The following is a 21,795-nucleotide window of genomic DNA, read 5'->3' as shown; positions in this document are numbered from 1 at the left end:
ACAGTGGCTTTCTTTCCAGGTCTGGACACTATCTTTCTAAGGGACTGCACAATGCACCTAATGTTGGAGCTCCCAGTAACTAGGAAACCTCTGCCCACTTATACCTGCTCTGACTTTGCTGAAGGAACTGCCATGTGTTTACTCACATGGCAAATAGGTGAGGCCAGCCTCCACACTGGCTCTTTGTCTTGCATGACAAGAACTTGTCATCACATGCCACTCACCTGCTGTGAGGTTGGATTCAGTGAACTGGCTACAATAGGAAGTACTCCAGCAGCAGAGCCTGTGTGCAAAGCAAGTGATACCCTAGGTGTCCCATGCGATGTGCCAGATTCACCGCCACCACCACCGCTACACCCTAAGGCAGCACGCTGTAGGTGGCTGACCATAGCTGTTCAACTGTTCGCGAACTGCAGGAGCTCCTCCTGCGTCTGCACATAGCATGCACACATTCTACTTATTGTAGCAGGACTAACTGAAGAAGTACACTCCAAAAGCAGACATGTCACCAACGGATGCTAATGCCCTAATGGGCTGTGTAGCTGGCTGTTCAAAAGAAATGAAAACTATGCTACAGACTGCCTGAATTTAAACTTACAGTTAAAAACATGAGATGAAATCTTTTAAATAGAAAAACATGCACTAAATCTTCCAGTCTCCCCAAATGTTTTCCACATCACGGTTTTCTCTCTTGATCTTTAAACTAAGTATTAGCAATGATTAAATTGTACTCAGTGCAGAATTCTACCAGGCAGTTTCCCTGTTATTCCTTCTTCTATTTTTCCTTCTCTTCTTTTTCCTACTACTGAATTTAAGTGTCCTATCACAATTAGAATTTTTTCTCTCTTAACAATCTGAAGAATTTATATTATCTAACCATAAAATTATTTCAGTCACTTCTTCACTTGAACTAGTTGGCATAAAAACTTTTACTTCTGTTGTGAGTGTTGGCTTTGTTCTTATTTTGGCTACAATAATGCATTCATGATGCTGTTCTTAGTATCTTACTCTCAATCCCATTTTCTTATTCATTATTAAGTCTACTCTTGCATTACCCCTACTTGACTTTGTATTTATAGCCCTCTACTCACCTGACTAGAAGTCCTGTTCTTCCTGCAACCCTGCTTCACTATTTTCCACTATATCTAACTTCAGTCTATTTGTTTCTGTTGTTAAATTCTCTAAACTACCTACCTGATTAAGGGATCTAACATTTCACACTCCAACCCCTAGAATGCCAGTGTTTTTCTTCCTGAACCAACCTTGTACTATATGAAATAGTGAAAATAGTGAAGATAGATTTATTTACTCTTTCAGCTTAGGGTTCCAAGTCGCCACGTGCCATTAGCAATCCTTCAAAGCAAGCTGGAGCGTGCACAAAATCGGGAAGAAAGAAATAATATTAAGTTTCACATTCATCGCGTCGTAAAGGTAAGGTAGAAATGATATAAATGTGAATTATAAAATTGCATATGCCTGATGCATGTTTTTTAGTTATTCTCTTGTGTTTCAAGATTTTTCAATTAAAAATTGCTGAAAATAGTCAGAACTGAAGAGGTACTGAGTTATAGACAGATTTTTTTTATGAGACTTGGCATGCTCAACCATTTTAGTTTTAGGTATAGAATTTGTCTTGAATCATAATTTATAAAACGATAGTTAGTTGTGATTGCTCAATCAATCATCTTCATATCTAAAATAGAGAGAAGAAATGTTGTAGAATGTTTCTGTTGTGTGTCTATGTGCCAAACATCAGTCTGTTAAAGGTGAGAGGTTGCCCTTCCTTTATTTTTCATGATTGAAGAATTATTATTTTATCTTGAATATAGTGTCTGTAATTTTTATTAGTGCCATCAGTTGCATCCTATGTAGATTCTTGTTTGTAAAAGGAGTAATAACATTTTCAAAATCATGCATTTTCATTGGCTGAAACACCATTGAAGTCTTTGCTAGTACTGTATTGTACATCCCATAGTTGCAATTTTAGAACAGATAATTGATTTGCTTTATAGTATCTGTGTGTCAGAGATCCATTGAAAAGCTTTCTTAGCTAGTTCAAAAAGTTGATGTTTATACAAAGAACCGGTATTGAGTGCTTTAGCTATAAGAACACAGACAGAAAATATGACACAGATTTAGAATGCCATTTGCAGCTTCCCTGCTATCGGTTAAGCTGATGTCCAGTCAGAATTTGAGTGTTACTATTTAATGTCATCTAACACTCCTATATTGTTATGAGGTGAACAGTCACCCTTTGAAAAGTAAATGATCACTAAAGTGTTAGTTAGAAGAATAAAAATATGACATAATTTTTTTATGTTGATTTTTTCTCATATCTTGATGTATCATTTCTTACAAGACAGGTATCACAATGTGAATTTAACAATAATTTCATTGAGACTATGATTGCTGACTTTCTACAAACTCTTGATTACCAGTTTTGGCTTATGTTCACTGTTTTGTAGCCCTTTCAAAATAAATAAGATTTTCATAGGCTTGACAGCTCAGAAGTTAGCAAATGTATAACAACTGACGCTGAGTAAGGTAGTGGTGACTGAAGCACGAGACTCATTTTCTGAGAGAACCCAGTTGTTTCACACACACACACACACACACGTGCGTGCGTTCGTGCTTTGATGAATTTAAATCAGCCTTTGTTCCTTTCTAAATATGGTAGTGAAGAAATTATGAAATGTTTGCATACTTGACTGTCACTAACATTATTGTTTGTTACTTCTGATTGCAATACCATAATCTGACATTTCTGTTCTGGATAATTACAGTCATGGCTTTTCACTTCATATGTATGTCCCTATATTATGGTTTTTTGTGTTCGATCCTTCATTAAGATAATGTCCTTCAATAATATTCAGCTGATTTTTATTTTAAAGGGATACTGAACTTAGAGATTTCACAATCTGCAAAATTTTGAAGTAAGTTCTTTTTTATTTTAATCTATATGAAATGACAGGTGTCTGAGTGATAAAAACAGTTTTGTTGTAAAATTTTTGTGCTGAATACTCGTAGTGCCTGTATCTTAAGTGATGACCATTCCAGCTGTTTGATATGAGACTTATAACATGGACATCTTTAACTCGGGACTTGTGTAGTTTCCTGCACCATTAAAACTTGATGTTAATTTCCTCAGTTAGTTACCGACAAGGCAAACCATTCTGCTTGAAAAAAAACTTGTGATTCTGAAAGAGCACATGTTTAATAGTTTCCACAAAAATGTAAGGAGTTTTATTAATAAGAAGGAAAACTTCCACTATTGACACAGGAAAATGAAAGGACAAGTAAAATTACAAAGATAATAAGCAGGGAAGGAATGCCACAAAAGTGGCAAAGGAAAGGGTCTAGTGGTAATGAATGAATGGTCTGATACCGTAGTAAATAGGACAGTAACCCTATAGAGAAGTCTGGGGACAACAGAAGTTCTGGCCTTAACACCATAAATTATAATATCCTTCAGCTCATACCAGAAAATAGAATCAAGTTTTTACTAAGATTTGTAACTAATATGTGAAGGTATTAATTCTATGATCCTCTTAACAGCCATATAAGTAATGTCAAGAGGAGTAATTATTGGCCTGCACTGTTCAGTCACTACAAATGTCAACAAAAATATGCTGTTTTCACATTACATGTGTTCATCACATACATTGTATATTGAATGATTAGAAAATAATTGTTACTTTAGGGAAAAGTGAAAGACTGCCTCTAGGGTTGATACTATCACTGATATTTTTCAACCTCACTTCACTTAAAAAATTTCATCCCACTACTTAGGTACTGCAGTTTGATTATGACATGCATTTAGAAAATTGGCAAGACCCTAATAGAGTGCAGACAGATTTTATGAGAAACAGTGATTATCCTATAATGGCTGGCTTATTGAGGTCGATCAAAATATTGTCTCAGAAATCTTTTACCTGCATATTTATAAGGCATTGTCTGTTGAAACATCTGAGTGTAAATTGGTTTATTTACTCTCCACTCCTCCCGCCCTTACGTAATGGTAATACTGAACTTCTTGTTGGCCAGAAACTCACATGATCGTCATATCTCAGATAGGTTGTTCAGAAATGAGATGGCAGTTAACATGCTGCTTTGTGCATATGGTACATAATGAGAACTGAAGCTTCAAAATTGCTTTATATTGGACTTTGGTTCATCCGTGTGTGGATTAAGAGTGCATTGCTTTAATTTGGCATTTGATTTATGCCAAAAAAATGTCTTACGAATTTGTATATATTCATGGCAACATTCCCTCCCTCCCTCCCCTCAACAATGCTCCTGCCATATCATGCACTGATCTGCACACTAAATACAGGGTGATTCACAAAGATATGCAAGTATTTTAATATGTTATTCTGCAATTAAAACTAAAGAAAAAAGTAATATAAACATAGGCCTGTGAATGCTTAGTGACGAAGTTATGGCTAATAAAAGATTTTGCCTGAAATTTAGCAACTTCGTTAATATGAAGCCATTACAAAACTGTACGAGGTTAAAGTAAAGCACAATTTCCATTTATTTATTTATTTATTTATTTGTTAGTTATTGACCTGGTGAATCTAATAAAAAAAGTCCCAGATGTGTGTCTGCAGTAATTTTCCAGAACATCCAGAGAAGCAAAGAAATAATTTTGTAAATTTTTTAATTTATTAACTACTTAGACCAATTTGTTTTTTATATTCCAGTCAATTTCAAAAAAGTTTTCAACAGTAGTTGTAGAGAATTTAGTTTTGGAAAAATGATTGTAATAACATTAACATCAAATTTCAAAGGCATCCCTACTTCATAAGTAATCTACAAACTACAACAATTCTATGTGGTATCACTTAAATGCACTGTTTTTATTATGTTCTTTCACTGAACAATACAGCAAACTAACTCGTTTCAAGGTTAGAAAATGACTGAAATAGCTCTATAACGGTTGCCAACAATGACGTAAATCTTCCTACATTCTTAATGGAAAGAAAACAAATTTACTTGTATAATAATCTTTGCTTCTCTGGATTTTCTGGAAGAATTACTGCAGATAAACATCTGTGACATGTTTTATTAGATTCACCAGACCAATAACAACAAAATAAATAGGAATTGTGCTTTACTTTAACCTTGTACAGTTTTGTGATGGTTTCATATTAGTGCATTTGCTAAATTTCAGGCAAAATGTTTTATTAGCGCTAACTCCATAACTAAACATTTGCCAACCTATGTCTATATGGATTTTTTTCTTTAGTTTTACTTGTAGAATAACATATTAAAATATTTCCATATCTTCGTGAATTACCCTGTATATCGTCCATAAGTTCTTGACAATGTTCTTGTGAACAACTCCAATATTATTGATGAATCCTTGTTTGAGGAAAAAATGGTAGTAGCTTGTGTAATATAGTCAAGAATGCTTTCTTTTGTTGTTAAATTTAAGTTTTTTCACTAATAATATGATTAGGATCAAAGACAAATTGAATAAAAGTGGATGTACTAAAGCCACTGTGCTATTGAGAAATATGTAGATAGCCTGAGGAAGTACGTACATAAATAAACCATGTATGCATAGCCTGTAAACTGACTCGTTTTTGGTAAAAATTGTGCAAATGCCCTATGGAACGTGGAGTTAATTAACTGGCCAACTAACTGTAACAGAGTTCAGACCTGTCAGTGAGATCTGTAATGATGAAAAAGTGGCTGCTCTAGCTATGGCCTATCTCTTAAGTCCTTGAGTACAGGTATGATAAATTCCACTATCAAACCTCTTTTGCAGTGTTAAAGTACATTCCAGGACTGATGAAACTGTATGTATATCTAGCGCACAGACATGTGAAACTTCCTGGCAGATTAAAACTGTGTGCCGGACCGAGACTCGAACTCGGGACCTTTGCCTTTCATGGACAAGTGCTCTACCAACTGAGCTACCCAAGCACGACTCACGACCTGTCCTCGCAGCTTTACTTCTGCCAGTACCTCGTTTCCTACCTTCCAAACTTAACAGAAGCTCTCCCGTGAACCTTGTAGAGCACTTGCCCGCGAAAGGCAAAGGTCCCGAGTTCGAGTCTCGGTCTGGCACACAGTTTTAATCTGCCAGGAAGTTTCATATCAGCGCACACTCCGCTGCAGAGTGAAAATCTCATTCTGTACAGACATGTTAATAAGACTTGTCAAAAACTGCAGACAAAGTACATCATCGGACGAGTCCTTTCTGAACCTGTTAATGCTCTTGGTGTGTACATGCCAGGCACACAAGCCATGTTGGAATCTGGTAAAGTTTTATGTCTGATGTTTTAAGTCCTGTGAATTTCAAGACAAAGCAAGAAGCTCTGCAGTAGATAACCAGGAACATATGGAAAAAATCACCATCTGCGTATTACCCATTACCTGCTACTTCTGCAGTGATAATTATCCAGCCTCTGTGCCCAGGAAATCTTTACGATGAAACAGGTTAACTCTATGTTTGTGCAGGCTCGATGATGTCACTATAACCTAGTGCAACACTGCATCGTATTATAAGGCCAGCTCACCTTGAAATTTTACCGCTGATACTCACTTCTGAAGAGTACTTAACCAGGCTAACAGTTCCATGAATGTGATCTGTGAGTCATATGTTCGTAACTCCTTACCTTTAAATCTTCTCTTTTTGCCTCTCCCTCCTTCAAGTTGTGGTTCTGCAATGCAGTGCCACTTGTAGCTATATCAAACTACTTTACTATCTGCAGAAAAGTTCTGTGATAATGGAAGACTATGTTTGCTACCCACTAGCTATGAATCGGTTCTTTCCAAAATATTTCTGTGTTTAACAGTCCCCATAATATTTTCAACCATCAGTTAAACATTTACATCTAGGCTCTTAATAACCAAACTCTTCGACAGACAAATCATTAGTATGCCATTGACAAAAAGTGGTTAAGTAATTCCATACAATCTTTTTTTGTTTTCTCTTGCAGAACAACAGCCGTTGCTGTCCCGACCTCTCCTCCTTTGGCACCCAAAAGTCATGACAGCTCCTTCTCGCCAGTAAAACATTCACCCTCCATCATGCCTTGCGGTTGTACTGTACTTACATTTGTTTTTCGTATCTGCACATAAATAAAAAATGCATGCACCACATGTGGCCTTTTGTCTACCACTACTCCCATAAAGGTTTCTACATGACCATCTTTCATCGGCACAGTAGACAGAAAGGTACATGTTGGTACCTTAAAAAAGCAGCATTTACCACCACACTCCAAGTGTGACCAAATAACTTTACCCATTACTGAGGATTTAGATCATACTCTGCTTTTTTGTAACAATCTACTAACTGGCATGAAAGAGCTGTTTGACATGTTGTGATTGGTGTACACCCAGAGGCTATAGAAGGTGAAATATGTTGAAAAGGCCATGGACATGCATAATTGGGAGCCCCTGCCCAAATGTGTTATTCATACTAGGCAATTGTAACCACATGTGATGTAAGCAAGCTAATGTCATAAGCAGTAGGCTCGTGATGGCGGAACTGAGTAAATTGGTAGAGGAGTTTGAGGATGGACATGCTATGCATGTAGGAGCCTTACATAAGGAATGGTGTAATGTTTAGGGATAGGTTGATGCCAAGGTGGTGAACACAGTAGTAATACTTATATGGTCACTATTTAGTTACAGGCAACAGTTTGTAGGTGCATAATTATAATGGTGAGTCAATTATTATCCGCAATTTAGTTATATTTTTGTTTATTTTGGCAGTACTGTTATTTTACTTTGATGATGCATGCTTTGTTTACTTGTTGTTATATCTTTGCAATTTTCAAGCTGCTAGGTGAGTTTCGTTATTGCTGCCGTGCTGTTAATCATGTCTGCTCCACTGTCTATTTGCACCAAAGAAGAGCAACAGAAGGCGTGTCAGGGGCTGAAATTCATCGAAGACTTTTTGGTACAGTACGGGAACAGTGTTTTGCCACAACAGAGTGTCTACGAATGGACTGAAAAATTCCGAAATGGTCGCACAAGTGTTACGTGCGATGAAGGAGCCGAACGATCATTTACCACCACAAATCATTAATTAGTCGAGAAATCCTTAATGCAGTGAAGGCAGTTAAGGACAAGAATAGCATGGCCGTACCACTTCCACCACCAAACACAGCAACTGAAAATTTCCAACAAGAAAATGAAACTGAATCACTGACAACAGGCCCAGCACTAGAATCTCCACTTTCCTCAAAAGCAGCTGAAATAAAGGATTCAACTAGGGCAGAAGTTTCCAAAGCAGCTACGTACTACGCAACTGCATCGTTAACAAGGAAAAAAAAAACGCCTGATGTGCCACCAGCCAACGACCTTACATCAATATTGGCCCCTCCTCAGTCTTCAACAGTGAAAGACTTTTCACCAGCTTCACCAATATCAGCAGTAACAGAAGCAAACAGAAGCAAACAGAAGAAGCACAAGAACCAGGAAACTTACAACTCTGCAGGATTTTTGGTACCTGGCCTCAGTTACAAGACTAACATAAGGCAGATGCCTTCAGATACGCCAACTTCCAAGTCTAACTGGCAACACTCACCTCCACTGTCATCAACAGAAGAATAACCGTGCCACCAGCTCATCTAAAGGATTTTTTAGCATCAGGTCTAAAGGGAAGGACGCCACCAAGATAAGTGAAAACAAATGCCTAACAGGGTTTCACCAAAACATTCAAGCCATAAAGAACAAAGCACAACAGCTAGAAGTAGAATTGGAAACTTTTGATTGCCAGATTTTGTGTATCACCGAACACTGGTGCAAAGGGAAGGAAATTCAACACATTGCATTAGCCTCATATGACCTTGCATGTTACTATAGCAGACTCTCAATGAATGGTGGAGGTTCATGTATCTATGTAAAAAAAGGTATGTCATTTAAAGTTAGATATGATCTTTTAGATCTAGGGGAGGACAAACATTTTGAACTTTCCGCTGTTGAAATAATAGGACCTGGCATAGCAAAAAAAATTAGTCATATTTTGTGTGTACCGCTCTCCCCGTGGAGACATTGATATATTCTTCACAAAACTGAATCTAAGCTTAGACAAGGTTTCTGGACCAAAAGCAAATGTAATTATCTGTGATGACTTAAACATTAATATGATGGAGCTTGATAAGGCTAGCAACATATATGTGAATATTCTAAGCTGTTATGGAATATCCTCCCTTGTTAATTGACCAACTAGAATAACGAAAGAATCTTCCTCATCTATAGATCATGCAGCTACAGATATTGATAGTAAAAAATGTCATATTGTTGTCCAAAACCTGAGCCTATTAGACCACCTCTGCCAGATCTTAAAAACTAACATTCATGTAGAAACTCCTCCTAAACTGTGTACATACAAAAGAGTGTTTTCCCAATCAGCCCTGTATGAGTTTAAATCCCATCTAGAATATGAAGATTCGGAGGAGGGGGGGGGGGGGGGGGGGGGGGAGTCTATGCAGAAATCGATGCAAATCGGAAATTTATCAAGTTCATGTCAATTTTTAAACTCAGATTTGAAGAGACGTTTCCCAAAACTCGTTATCAAATTAAAACTACAAAGAGAAATCAATGGGTGACTGCAGGTATCAAAAAATCCTCAGAAACTCTTAGATATCTCAACTTCATAAAAAATAATCAATTTAACCCAGAAGTTCTGCAATTCTACAAAAAGTACAGGAAAATATACAGAAAGGTGCTGCTAGCTGCAAAAAAAAAAAAAAGCTGAAAACAAGAGCAAAGCAGCCTGGAACATCGTCAAACAGGAAACATCTAACTCTGCTAAAAAGGACCTCCATTCACATATTAAAAACAAAGATGTACCAGTAGGTAACCCTAAAAAATTAACTGATTTTCTAAACTCATATTTCTGTAGTATTGCAAAAAAATTACAGCAGAAATTTCCAGATATGGATGATTTACCTACTCAGAACCAGCCAACAAACTCAATGGTGCTCTTGCCAACTACAAAAAGAGAAGTGGCACTAGTAGTACACCAACAAAAAAATAAAACTTCAGTAGGACTTGATGAAATTCCAGTCTGCGTAATTAAAGAATGTATAGACTCCATAAAGGGCCCATTAACAGACATAATTAATGACTCTTTCGAATCTGGATACTTTCCGGAGTACCTAAAACAAGCAAAAGTTATACCTATCCTTAAAAACGGAGGTGTGGAAAATGTAGAGAACTACAGGCCGATTTCTATACTGTCTATCATCTCTAAAATAATAGAAATACTAGTCAAAAAGAGACTGCTAAATTACCTGAATAAATATAACCTTCTTTCCAATGACCAATTTGGTTTTAGGCCCAGAAAAGGCACACAGTCTGCTGTAGCACAGCCCAATAAAGTAATTTTAGAAGCACTGGACAAAGGTGAAAATGTAAGTGGTATCTTTTTAGACTTGTCAAAGGCCTTTGATACAGTTGACCACAAAATCTTACTCCATTAATTAGGGAAAATAGGAGTAAGAGGTGTGACAAAGAAGTGGTTCAAATCATACTTGGAAAACAAGAGTTCAACGAGTTGAGGTATCACAAGTTTCAAACAATTCCCCTGTAAAACACCTGTCTGACCCAGGACATGTGAATATAGGCGTCCCACAGGGAAGTGTATTAGGCCCAATATGGTTTCTTATATACATTAATAACTTCCCACAAAGTATCAGACATGGAGGAAAAAAATACTTTTTGCTGATGACATCAACATAGGAATAACAGGTGAAAATCCAACACAACTGTCAGAAAGAGCAAACAAGGCTCTCAATGATGTCCACAACTGGTAATTAAAAAATAAAGTAACCCTAAATGTAAAGAAAGCTAACTATATTATCTTCCAATTAAACAAAAAACACAGTGCCACTAGAACAAAAGTTAATAATAATGAATTAGAATGTGTAACGAGTACCAAATTCTTAGGGATGAATGTAGACAGCCAACTGAAATGGACAAGCCATGTCAACATTTTGGCAAAGAAATTATCCACAGCATGCTATGCTCTTAGAATCCTTGCACCGGTATGCAATAATACCTGTCTTAAAATAACATATTATGGATATCTACAGTCAGTCCTCAGCTATGGGATCATGTTTAGGGGAACAAGTGCCAGTAACATACAAACTGTGTTCAAAGTACGAAAAAGAGCCATAAGGATAATAACAAACAGCAACAACAGGGCCCACTGTCTAGAATTATTTAGAAAGCTAGGCATTCTAACTGTTTCTTGTGAGTATATCTTTCAGAACATAATGTTCATTAAGAAAAATCTCAACATGTATAACACAAACAGCCTAATACATGACTATGAAACAAGATCTTGTCACCACCTCCATCTAGATAGAAAGAACAAGGCAAAGATGCTAAAAAGTATATTTTATAATGGGATAAAACTGTATAACAAATTAGCACAGGAAATTAAAGAAATAAATGAGCCCCTCATTTTCAGACAAAAGCTTAAAACCTTCTTAATAAGTAAAAGTTGTTATACTGTAAAATAATATTTAACATAGATGTAGATTATTAGCAACATGTGACATTATCACCAAAATATGATGTAAATATAAATGTGTGTATGACTAGTTATAAAAACTACACAAAATATGAGAAATCTGTTTCACTGTAAATGTAAATGTGTGCTCATGTATTATAAACTGATGACATCCGTACAATATATATTGTTCCACAGTTGAATAAATAAATAAAAAAATAAATTAAGAAACCATTGAGCATTCACGTGAAATGATTCTCTTAGACAGACGATTAACTATTGACGAAGTGGCACATCATCTGCAAATTAGTCATGGTTCTGCCTACGAAATCATCCACAACAGACTTGGGTTTCACAAAGTTTGTGCAAGATGGGTCCCAAAGCAACTCACAAAGTTGCATAAACAAACACACTTGGACATTTGCAAAAAACATGTGGATCACTATGGTAATGAAGGGGACAACTTCTTAGACAGCATCATTACTGGTGACGAAACATGGATCCATCATTACGAGCCGGAGAGTAAACGGCTGAGTATGGAATGGAAACATCCAAATTTGCCATGCAAGAAAAAGTTCAAGACCCAACCATCTGCTGGAAAACTGATGCTTACAGTTTTTTGGGACACACAAGGTCCAGTACTGATGCTAATATAAAATCTGTGCTGTGGCATAGCTGTGTGACAGATAGGTGTGGCCTGTTGCAACAAGACATACTAAATGAACTAAACCAACTTGGTGTTAATAGAAATGGTAATGCTAGGAAACACATCGGCCAATTGATGGACTCTAAACAAGAATGTCACTATTAGTTACCACAGTGTTATTTGTTTTGATCTAGGAACTGCATGTGCAGACTGGAATGAACTATGCGTTCATGTCTGAAGGAACATTGCGTCAGTCTTCTTAACAACACAGGCACTGCAGTATCATATTTACCCACCAGTACCAGGCAGTGTCCTCCCTTGTACAGGAATTACATAATGTGTATACGAGTACTGGTTGGAGGAACGAAACACATGGAAGTTTGGGTTTGGCCGTGAATCGTGCTCAGATAGCCAAAGTGATATAAAGGCAATTGCTTGCGTAAAGTGGAAATCCAGATTCTGGTCCCAGTCCACCACAGGTTTTCATTGTCATCATTCCCCTATACAGCTGATGGTTGGTCGTGTTTGCAACACATTTCATGTATTTCTCAGTTGTATGTCCACAGAAGTTGTCCAGGGCCAATATGTTATGCAAATTCAGTAACACACCGGGGCAGTGTTGCCAAACATGTCACACAATGTTTGTGGTGCAAATTTATCACTTAGCAATGAAAATTCACAACTTTTTCCTCGTAATCACCTGGAAGCCATTAAGTCATGGCAGTTTTCCTTTGGAAGCCTAGTCAGTTGGGTTGAAAATGGAGATGTATAGTTTTTTGGCTAAAGTCAGTGCTTTGAGTTGGCAAATTTCACAAATCACTGCACATCATTATTGTTGCTTTTCATCCTCATAATCACAGAGCCTTTTTTTGAGGGTTGGGTCCTTTTCATTTTGATGCGAAATTCGTGGCAACTACCCTTCATTTCTTGAAACCGCATTTTGTTTCTTCTCCAGTCGCAAAATACAACCTTCACTCACCTCATACAATATTTGCTCAGATTGTACTTTCTTGCTCCTGCAAGTTTTCCAGTGTTTCTGCTTCTTCTATATTTTTTCCTTTAGCTACATACAAGTGATAATGGAGAATTAGTAGCCATAATCAACAAGTTAACCCTTGGGTAATAATTCACTTTTAATGTGTTACTGACATAACACAGACTGAGGCCTAAACAACGCCATGGTATAACGGGTTCTACTGTTGGAAGTGGAGCAATACCTATCTTATTTTAATTAATTCGCAGACCCCAGTTTTTCTCCTTAAATTTGTGGAAAATGTGTGTGGATTATTTGCACATATGTGGTAGATTCATTTCAAGCTGCTTACTGTAGTCAAGCTGTGCCCTCTCCTTACAAGCCACCCCTTCCTCCTTCCTCACAGAATTACCAAATTGCGAGGCCTTGTTGCCTCAGGATGTCGTATCAATTGATTCCATCGTGTATTAAAGTTGTGCCACAAATTTCTTTTCTATGTGATTCAGTACCTCTTCGTTAGTTATCTGATTTACTCATGTAATCTTCAACATTCTTCTGTAGCACCACATTACAAAAGCTTCAATTTTTTTCCTTCTGTGTGTTCTGTTTGTTGCCCATGTTTCACTTCTGTTCAAGGCTACACATTCCAGACGAATACCTCCAAAAAAGACTTCCTGACATTTGCAAAAGATTCTATGTTTCATGAATGCCTTTCTTGCTATTGCCAGCTTGCATTTGATACCGACTGTACTACAGCCATTGTCTGATATTATGTAGGGCAAACGGTACAACTCATCTGCTGTTTTTGGTGTTTCATTTCCTAACTGAGTTCCCTCAGCAACACCTGTTGCAATTCAACTACAGTCCCTTAGGTAATAAAAGAAAATATTGTAAAATATAATTGTGTAGGGAGAGATTATGGTAAGAATATTAGTAAGAGTTTTACAAAACTGCAGAGGAAAAATTTAATTCATCTTTAAACATAGACCTATAGCTCTTATATTCTGGTTTCTCATATAAGAAATGAGTGTAAAATTAAACAGAAGCAAGAATAAGTGGTAGATAACACTTCTGAGGTTAAAGTACAGGGCTAGGCAGTGAAACGGCATGGCTTTGAAAAATCACCAATAAATAGTATAATTATTTCAATATGAATCTTAACTACATGAGTGGAAATTAGTGTGTTTTACCTTAAAATTAATCATTTTTGAATATGGTGTCAATAAGGTGGGTCCTTGGTTTTGCACAAATTGTCGGAGTCAAGATTAAATGTGCCCATGACATTCTGTAGCATCTGCAACAGAATGTTGTTAATTTCCTGCTGGATTCACTCCTTCAGATCTTGTTTTGTTCTTCGTGAATTTTCCTCAAAGACTTAACGTTTAAGATAGCTCCAAAGAAAGAAGTCTGGGGCGGTCAGATCTGGCGAATGGGGAGGCCAAGGGATATCACCATTCTTGCTGATTAGCCATCCTGGAAATGGGAGTTTAAGCAAATCCATTGAGATGTTAGCAGTATGGCTTGTTGCACCATCTTGATGGAAGAGAGTTTCTTCATCTGGATCATACTGATCAATTTCAGGCAGACCAAAAGCTGCCAACATGTCAGCATAACGCTCAGAGTTCACTGTTTTTGTGTTACCATATTAATCTTAAAAAAGAATAGGATCCCATGATTCCACAAGAAGATATTGCACACCAAACTGTTACTTTTTTTTTGAATGGAGAGGTTTTTTCATGAAGATCACATGGCTTATTTGCAGACCAATACTGGAAGTTCTGCTTGTTTTCGTAGCCACCAACGTGAAAGTGGGCACCACTCATCCATAAGTTATGCACTCTTTCTCCATTTCTTCTGATAACATTGAGCATTGCTTGACAAAAGCACATGCAGTGATTGTAATCGTTAGGTTTTACGGCTTGCACTATTTGTATGTTGTATGGATGATAGTGTAGGTCATTCTTCAAAATCCATCTCACTGATTGATTGCTAAGACCAAGTTCAGCACTGTGCCACCTTGTTGATTTTTGCGGACTTCGTGCTAATGCATCGCACACACGATCAATGTTCTCTGGGGTCTGGATTGTTTTTCACTACCACCTATTTCTTCATCGCACTTTGTGGGTTCTAAGTTTTGCACCCACAGGAGGATGGCTTTCCTTGATGGCACAGGAGCCTGTGGCGATAGATTAAACTCACTACGGAAAGCACGTTGGGCACCAACCACACTGTCCATGTTTTTATAATATGCTATTACAGCAAACGCACATTGAGCGCTTGACCAGTGCTGCATGGCTACTGAAATTTACCTGTCTAGTCGCTCCCAAGGTCATTTACCCCACTCCCATAACCCCTCATCGCACCCATCAGCCAGAGTCGAAATAATGCCGTTTCACTGCCTCACCCCGTACTTTCTGCCAGGGGGACAGTGAGTCTCCTGATTCAGATGGCCAGTTGCAGTCAACAGTTAAAACTTTATCATCATCATAAAATTGTCTGGTGTGTTATCAAAGAAGAGAAAACACATACAACTGAAAACAAATCAGAAACAAGCCAATAATAATTTGAAGTATTATTAAACAAAGCATAAATAAATGCCAAAAGTGAATTAAATTGAATTCCCAGATAGCAGGTATGGCATAAATGATGACACATTGAAATCACTGGCCACCAAATTCACTAATTACTTCATCACATTAAGCAGTTAAATACAAAAGCAATGAATTTACTCTGACAGACACTGTTCACACCGCTGACAATCATTAATCTGCAAGGTTTAAAAATGCAACACCTGAGATTACAAAAATCATTGTTTATAAAAAAGTGACTGTGTTTCTGGATATTGCAATCATTCAAAATCTTATTCCAGTTTTATCAGGTAGTCAAGGCATACTTTGTGACAGACTTTAATATGCTGTGGTGATGCTGACCTGTGGAAATGAAGATACATAGATCACATCTAACTGATCCATTTCACTCTTTCCAGTATTCTGAAATATTGAGAAAGTGGCCTGCAAGAGAATACTTAACTCATATATACAGCTTGTCTTAAATACCTTGTTACGGATGTTCTGTAGAGACCTGTATATAATTTCATGAATGAAGTCCTGGCAAAGCCAATTAACTAAACTGAATGAGAATATTGAGAAACCGCCACATGTCCATTTTTTTGGCAAAACTGAATTAGTTATGATTTTGTACTTTAAACATATAGTCTGATCATGATATAGAAACCTCATGTGTTCTGGCATTTTCTGTGTTGTTATGCAGCCATTGCATTACCTAAACAGAAGTGAAACCCCTACGTAAGAAAGACGGGGGCTTTCTCAAAATTTTAAGTTGCCAGTACTGTTTACTATCAATTTTATTTGAAAATTTTCTGTGGACAGGAATTTCAAATTTTGGAAACCACAAGTGGACGCATGTTGCACACTTGAAGAGTTCAGTGCAAAAATCAAAACTCCATCTCTGAATGATGCTGCTAAAAAGTCAGCAATAACCGAGTTATTAGTGCAGAAGAGATGTACTGATTAATTCTTCAAGAAAATATAATAGTTAAAGAGAAAACAGACAGATTCTACCATTGCAGGTCCCACATTTGATTTTATGCACACCTGCAGTTGCCTCAGATACCAATACAAGACACGTTTTACTTGCGTCAGCTTTCAGTAAATGACTTAAATGTGCATGTCTTACGCAGAGGAAGAGCCACGTTTTCTCTTATCATGAAGGAATAGCATGAAAAAGCCCTCATGAAGTCTATTGATTTCTTTTTGATAATGCAATTTTCACCTGTTCTCCTTTTCTTGTGGAGGCCAAAATAAAAACCATGCTATGGTGAGATTTTATTTAATGCTTATGGCACATTGAGGATTTCAGTTCATCACCCATTACTTTCTAATAGTTCATCACACATTACTTTCTAATAAGCGGCTGCTCTTACCTTCCATTTAATAGAGATTTGAGCATGGTAAAAAGGAAAATTAGGAAGATGGATAGGATATGTTTTCTGAAAAAATATGTGTAATTAATAAAAACTAAAAGATCAATTTTGAAACAAAAAGACAAAAATAGAAATGGTAAATTTTAAGGAATGGTAGCCAAATTTCTACCAAAAAAGTGCTATTTCTGTTGAAACTCAAGGAAATAAGAAACAGCACTTTCATGTAACACGTTTCATGTGGTTCTTTTATTCATACAAACATCTTGATGTTGTTATAGTTAAGCCATTTAATGATGGAGCAAAAGAGCACACATTCTAACTGGATGATAGATCTGTAACTCCACCAAGCCCTGTAAGTCAGGTTTTTTAAGAACATGTGTCTATAAATGAGATGAAAATGGATAACCTAAGGCGATTTCTGCCATTCCTACCAAAAGAAGAAATCATCCGGAACTTTTACTCTGATGTAAACAATTGGCTAACACGTGTGAAAAAATTAATCATACATAGAATATAATGTCGAAGAAGATAGAAAATGAGCATAGATTGTTTGATTTTTGTCCATATTAGCAATAAAGTATGAGTTAGGTAAAGATTGAGGCTTATTTTTTATAAAATATTGAGAAAGCTCGCTACATAAAATTTAACTTAATGTCAGGAAACTGTATCAAGGTTGTCATCAGAGCATTGGCAGTATCTCACCTACATTTATTTTAACAAGTTATAAGAAGTAAAATGAAATTTCATCATAACTTTAGGACCTGGAATGTATTTGGTGTCTCCTGAAAAGTTTAGTTTTATGGATGTGGGGTTTCTCAATATTCCCATTCAACGATCCTGTAGGAAAATTCTGTGTACCCTTCTTGCATTGGCTAGAGTATCTCAACAACACAAAACATAGGAACAGATGTGGGAGGGAGGATATGTAACAAATGGGATCCTTCAGAGTTCAGTACTATGTCTGGTCTCCTGTTCGTAATGCAGATAAGTGGGCTTCGAAAGACTTTAGTCCTGTGACTGCAGCTGGGATGTCTGTTACCAGCATCATTGCCAGTAATCAGGCTACGTACTCACTAAGTGCCTTACGTTCAGGCTTCTACTTGGGTCTATGTTATCTGTACTGCTTGCCTTGACCTGTGCTGAATACTTAACTTTTTCTGCAGCACATAGTTGTGATTCAGTATGTCAATCTGAGTTTGGTAAATGCTGATAAATTAAAATTCAATGAGCATTTAAGTTCTTCAGCTACTTAGTTTTTTACTTGGAAATTTCTCTGCATATGAATTACTTTACATTTTAGGCTTATTAAAATCGTTTTCTTGACTAAGAACTACATCATGCCAGCAATTTTTGTCAAAATTTTAGCAGCCAAATATCCTCTGTATTGAGGTGGCCAGGACAGAAATGGCAACATGATTTACTTTCACACAAAAATAATGTCAGTGAGATCTCAAAGATAGGGTATATACTTCAGAAATGTAACTGCTGCTATCCAAATTATTGGCCATTCAAACTAAAAGTGGTCATGTTGTGTACCCCATGGCACCCTCATACCATGTCCTGAGCCTGTATTAGTGCCACCTCACATGAATGTAACCATTATGAAGCTGCACACAGAACCAGGACTCACCTGAAATCGTGATGTGGTGCCAACCCTGTATCTATTATTGTCATGAGGCACACCCCCATTGGCACATCTCTCTCTGCTCCCATCTTCACGATGCTGCAGTTTTAATGCCTAGCAGTGTATACATTTTCTTTTTTTTTTCATTTCATTTCATAAACCTGTCAATGTATTTTCATCTTTACTTTTAAGTCTTATCCTAGTTTTTCTTTCAAAACATGCGGTACAAAACGTGTTCAGAATTTGTACCCAATTTCTTGACTTTCATTCTGATCTGAGTAAATTGAACATCTACAAACTCGCTCTAAGTAATATTTCTGAAATGCCTCCTAGTAAATTTTAGAGGCTTCTTGTCATCAAAATGCTGTCCTCTTCTAGCTTTCCTCCATTCTATGGTTTGAGTTTAAATTAATTCTCTTACCAGAGACAGACAAAACCCTGCTAGTGGCATTTATCACCCTTTATTACTCTATGGAGATCATTAGTATTTAAAATGCACAGGTCCAGTATGTGGAAAAGAAATTTTCGTAGCATTTCAGTCTTCTGCTCGGATTCAACTGAACTCAATCGTAGGTCAGTGAGATAAATTGCTGCTGTACTTGAGTTGTAATCTGCAGTTCTCGAGTCTTTCACTGTCAGTCCTTTCCATCTCAGACATTTCCAGGGTTAAGAAGTTGGAGGAATAGACCAGGATTGAAAACATTTCTGTGGTACTGCAGGCAGTATTCCATGGTTAAGAAGTTGGAGGAACAGACCAAGATTCAAATAAGTACTGTCAACTATTGTCCTCATTCAAAATATAGCTCTGAAGGGGAGTGGAAGTATAAAGTCACATGCTGCTATGTAATTATCTGAAATATGAAATTGCTTCTCTTGAGTTCATCTCCCCTCTCAGTATCTTCTTTCTGCACTTCATCTGCTTAGCAATTTGGCATGTGCTGGAAATGCAGTCATTCTTATTTATTTACACTAAGCTACTAAATAAGAAATGCAACTGCTCCAAGACATGCATATATTACCTCAGCTCATATACTGTTAAAACATCCCATACAGTAACTGCCTGCAGTAATAAATTGGCTATTACATTAAATCAGATTATTTGACAGTTCAGAGCATCTTTCCTTCATGGCATGATTCATTGTCATAGTGCGCACTATTCCATGGAGCGAAGCTTGTTTGAGGCAGGGGCATAGCTGCATCGAGTAACCAGCAGGTGCCACATAGCATGACCAAACTGCTAATGTCACCCCGTCTTTCAGAAATGCTGTGTCCATCCTCATTTGGTTACTTTCATGCACAGTAAGAAACCTCCACACACTAAATATATCCAACATTGAGCAACACATTATGTCATTGAAGTGATAGTATTAGTGGTTAGTGTTTAACGTCCCGTCGACAACGAGGTCATTAGAGACGGAGCGCAGGCTCGGGTTAGGGAAGGATTGGGAAGGAAATCGGCCGTGCCCTTTCAAAGGAACCATCCTGGCATTTGCCTGAAACGATTTAGGGAAATCACAGAAAACCTAAATTAGGATGGCCGGAGACGGGAGTGAACCGTCGTCCTCCCGAATGCGAGTCGAGTGTGCTAACCACTGCGCCACCTCGCTCGGTATTGAAGTGAAATTAAGCTTGTTGTGTAACATAAGTGTTGCCTGTATGTTGCCACTTTTCCCCAGATTGTGAAAGCAAGTTCCCTTTGTTGCATGTATATACTTGACAGTATAGAGCTTTTGGTATGGATGTAATTTGTTGTGGAATACTGTATGAACTTTATCAAATATATTTCTAATTCTGAATAATCCATCTCGTGAGTTACTATCAGAGTTGTCCTGAAAGTAAATCATTCTCTATGGACAAAATCTTGATGAAAATTGGTGTGTTCAGGGACATGTATCTGGACCAGTAGTCACTAATTTTAAGCATTTTCCCACGACCCATAATCAGAAAATAGCAATGAAACAATACAGTTTCTTAAATCTTCTTTATTTTTACCTTAACAATATACAGTGAACATTATAAAATAGTTGCACCTAGGACAAGGTGCATTGCAATCATGCAGGTAGGGGGTGCCACGCTTACAAAATGATTACACCTTGAACTTTGAAGAACTAACACTTACTGCTCTACACAGTCACAAAAGATATGTGTTAATATGTTGTTGGGCCCCCATTGTACCAGACAGGTCTTGCATGTAGTCCTGCAATACGCCATCCCAGGCTCTAATCCTTGTCCTGTTGAAATAGGGGATGAGTGTGGGCATTCACAAATGGCAGAGCCACTGGTTGCAAGCCCTCAACCATGTAACATGTGGCTGTCATGGACCCCGTTACAAACATTAACAGTTAACGGGCATTATAGGATATAACTCACCACACCATCACACAACGCTGGCTGTACGGGTAATGGGAGTTCACAAACCACTCTTTGTGGTGCTCTCCACCATGCCTTCAGACATGAACCTGGTTGTCGCCACTTCCAAGGGAAAAGCGGGACTCGTCACTAAAGATGATACACTGCCATGTTGCAGGGCCCTGTGTATGTCATTGTTGATACCAAGTGCATCAGACGTGACGCTGGGAGAATGAGTGTGGGTGTGCACCAAGAACTGTGCCAAGCAACTGCCTGTCAGTGGTACTGGCACTTACGGGATGTTGTATGGAAGGCAGGACAGCCAGCTGAATTGTGCTTGTCTTTGCCCTTGGACCTGTTCGCACATGGTGGACAACCTGTCAGTCCTCTTTCCTTGTGCATGTCCAGATTCTACACATTGTGCCTTCATGCATCCATCGCCATCAGCAGTGGACACTGGTGGTATCACTTAGATTGCTGTGGCGTGCAGTGCGACATAAGGATCACGCAGCCACCCACAGCCCTTCTACCTCATCTGGTGGGACCTGGGTGTAGTGCACATTCATTTGAAGCTCTAGTGACGATACACACTATTGTAATGGCCATCACGACCATTTGGGAGCCCTCTTAAATCAACCAATGGGCATGACGTCACAGCTCTACCCATGCTCTCCAAGTGCATGGCCGACCATGCAGAGGTAATCATTCATAGCTGACTATGTGCAACACACCAACCCAGTCAGGAGTGAATTGGTCAGGTTCTTCTGGATGTAACACCTTT

General features: G+C 37.7%; 1 protein-coding gene across 1 annotated transcript in view; it reads left to right on the top strand.

Annotated features, from left to right (window-relative positions):
• Positions 1-21,795, top strand: part of LOC124805126 (legumain-like) — a 165,625-nt gene that overhangs the window by 135,493 nt on the left and 8,337 nt on the right. Inside the window, exon 10 of the mRNA XM_047265586.1 lies at positions 1,318-1,431. Within this exon, the coding sequence (XP_047121542.1) occupies positions 1,318-1,431 (114 nt within the window). The remainder of the gene's footprint in view (positions 1-1,317; positions 1,432-21,795) is intronic.

Source organism: Schistocerca piceifrons, chromosome 1, assembly GCF_021461385.2.
Source record: "Schistocerca piceifrons isolate TAMUIC-IGC-003096 chromosome 1, iqSchPice1.1, whole genome shotgun sequence".
Lineage (NCBI taxonomy): Eukaryota > Metazoa > Arthropoda > Insecta > Orthoptera > Acrididae > Schistocerca > Schistocerca piceifrons.
The sequence above is the reverse complement of the archived record's forward strand: the minus strand, read 5'-3'. Positions and strand labels throughout refer to the sequence as shown.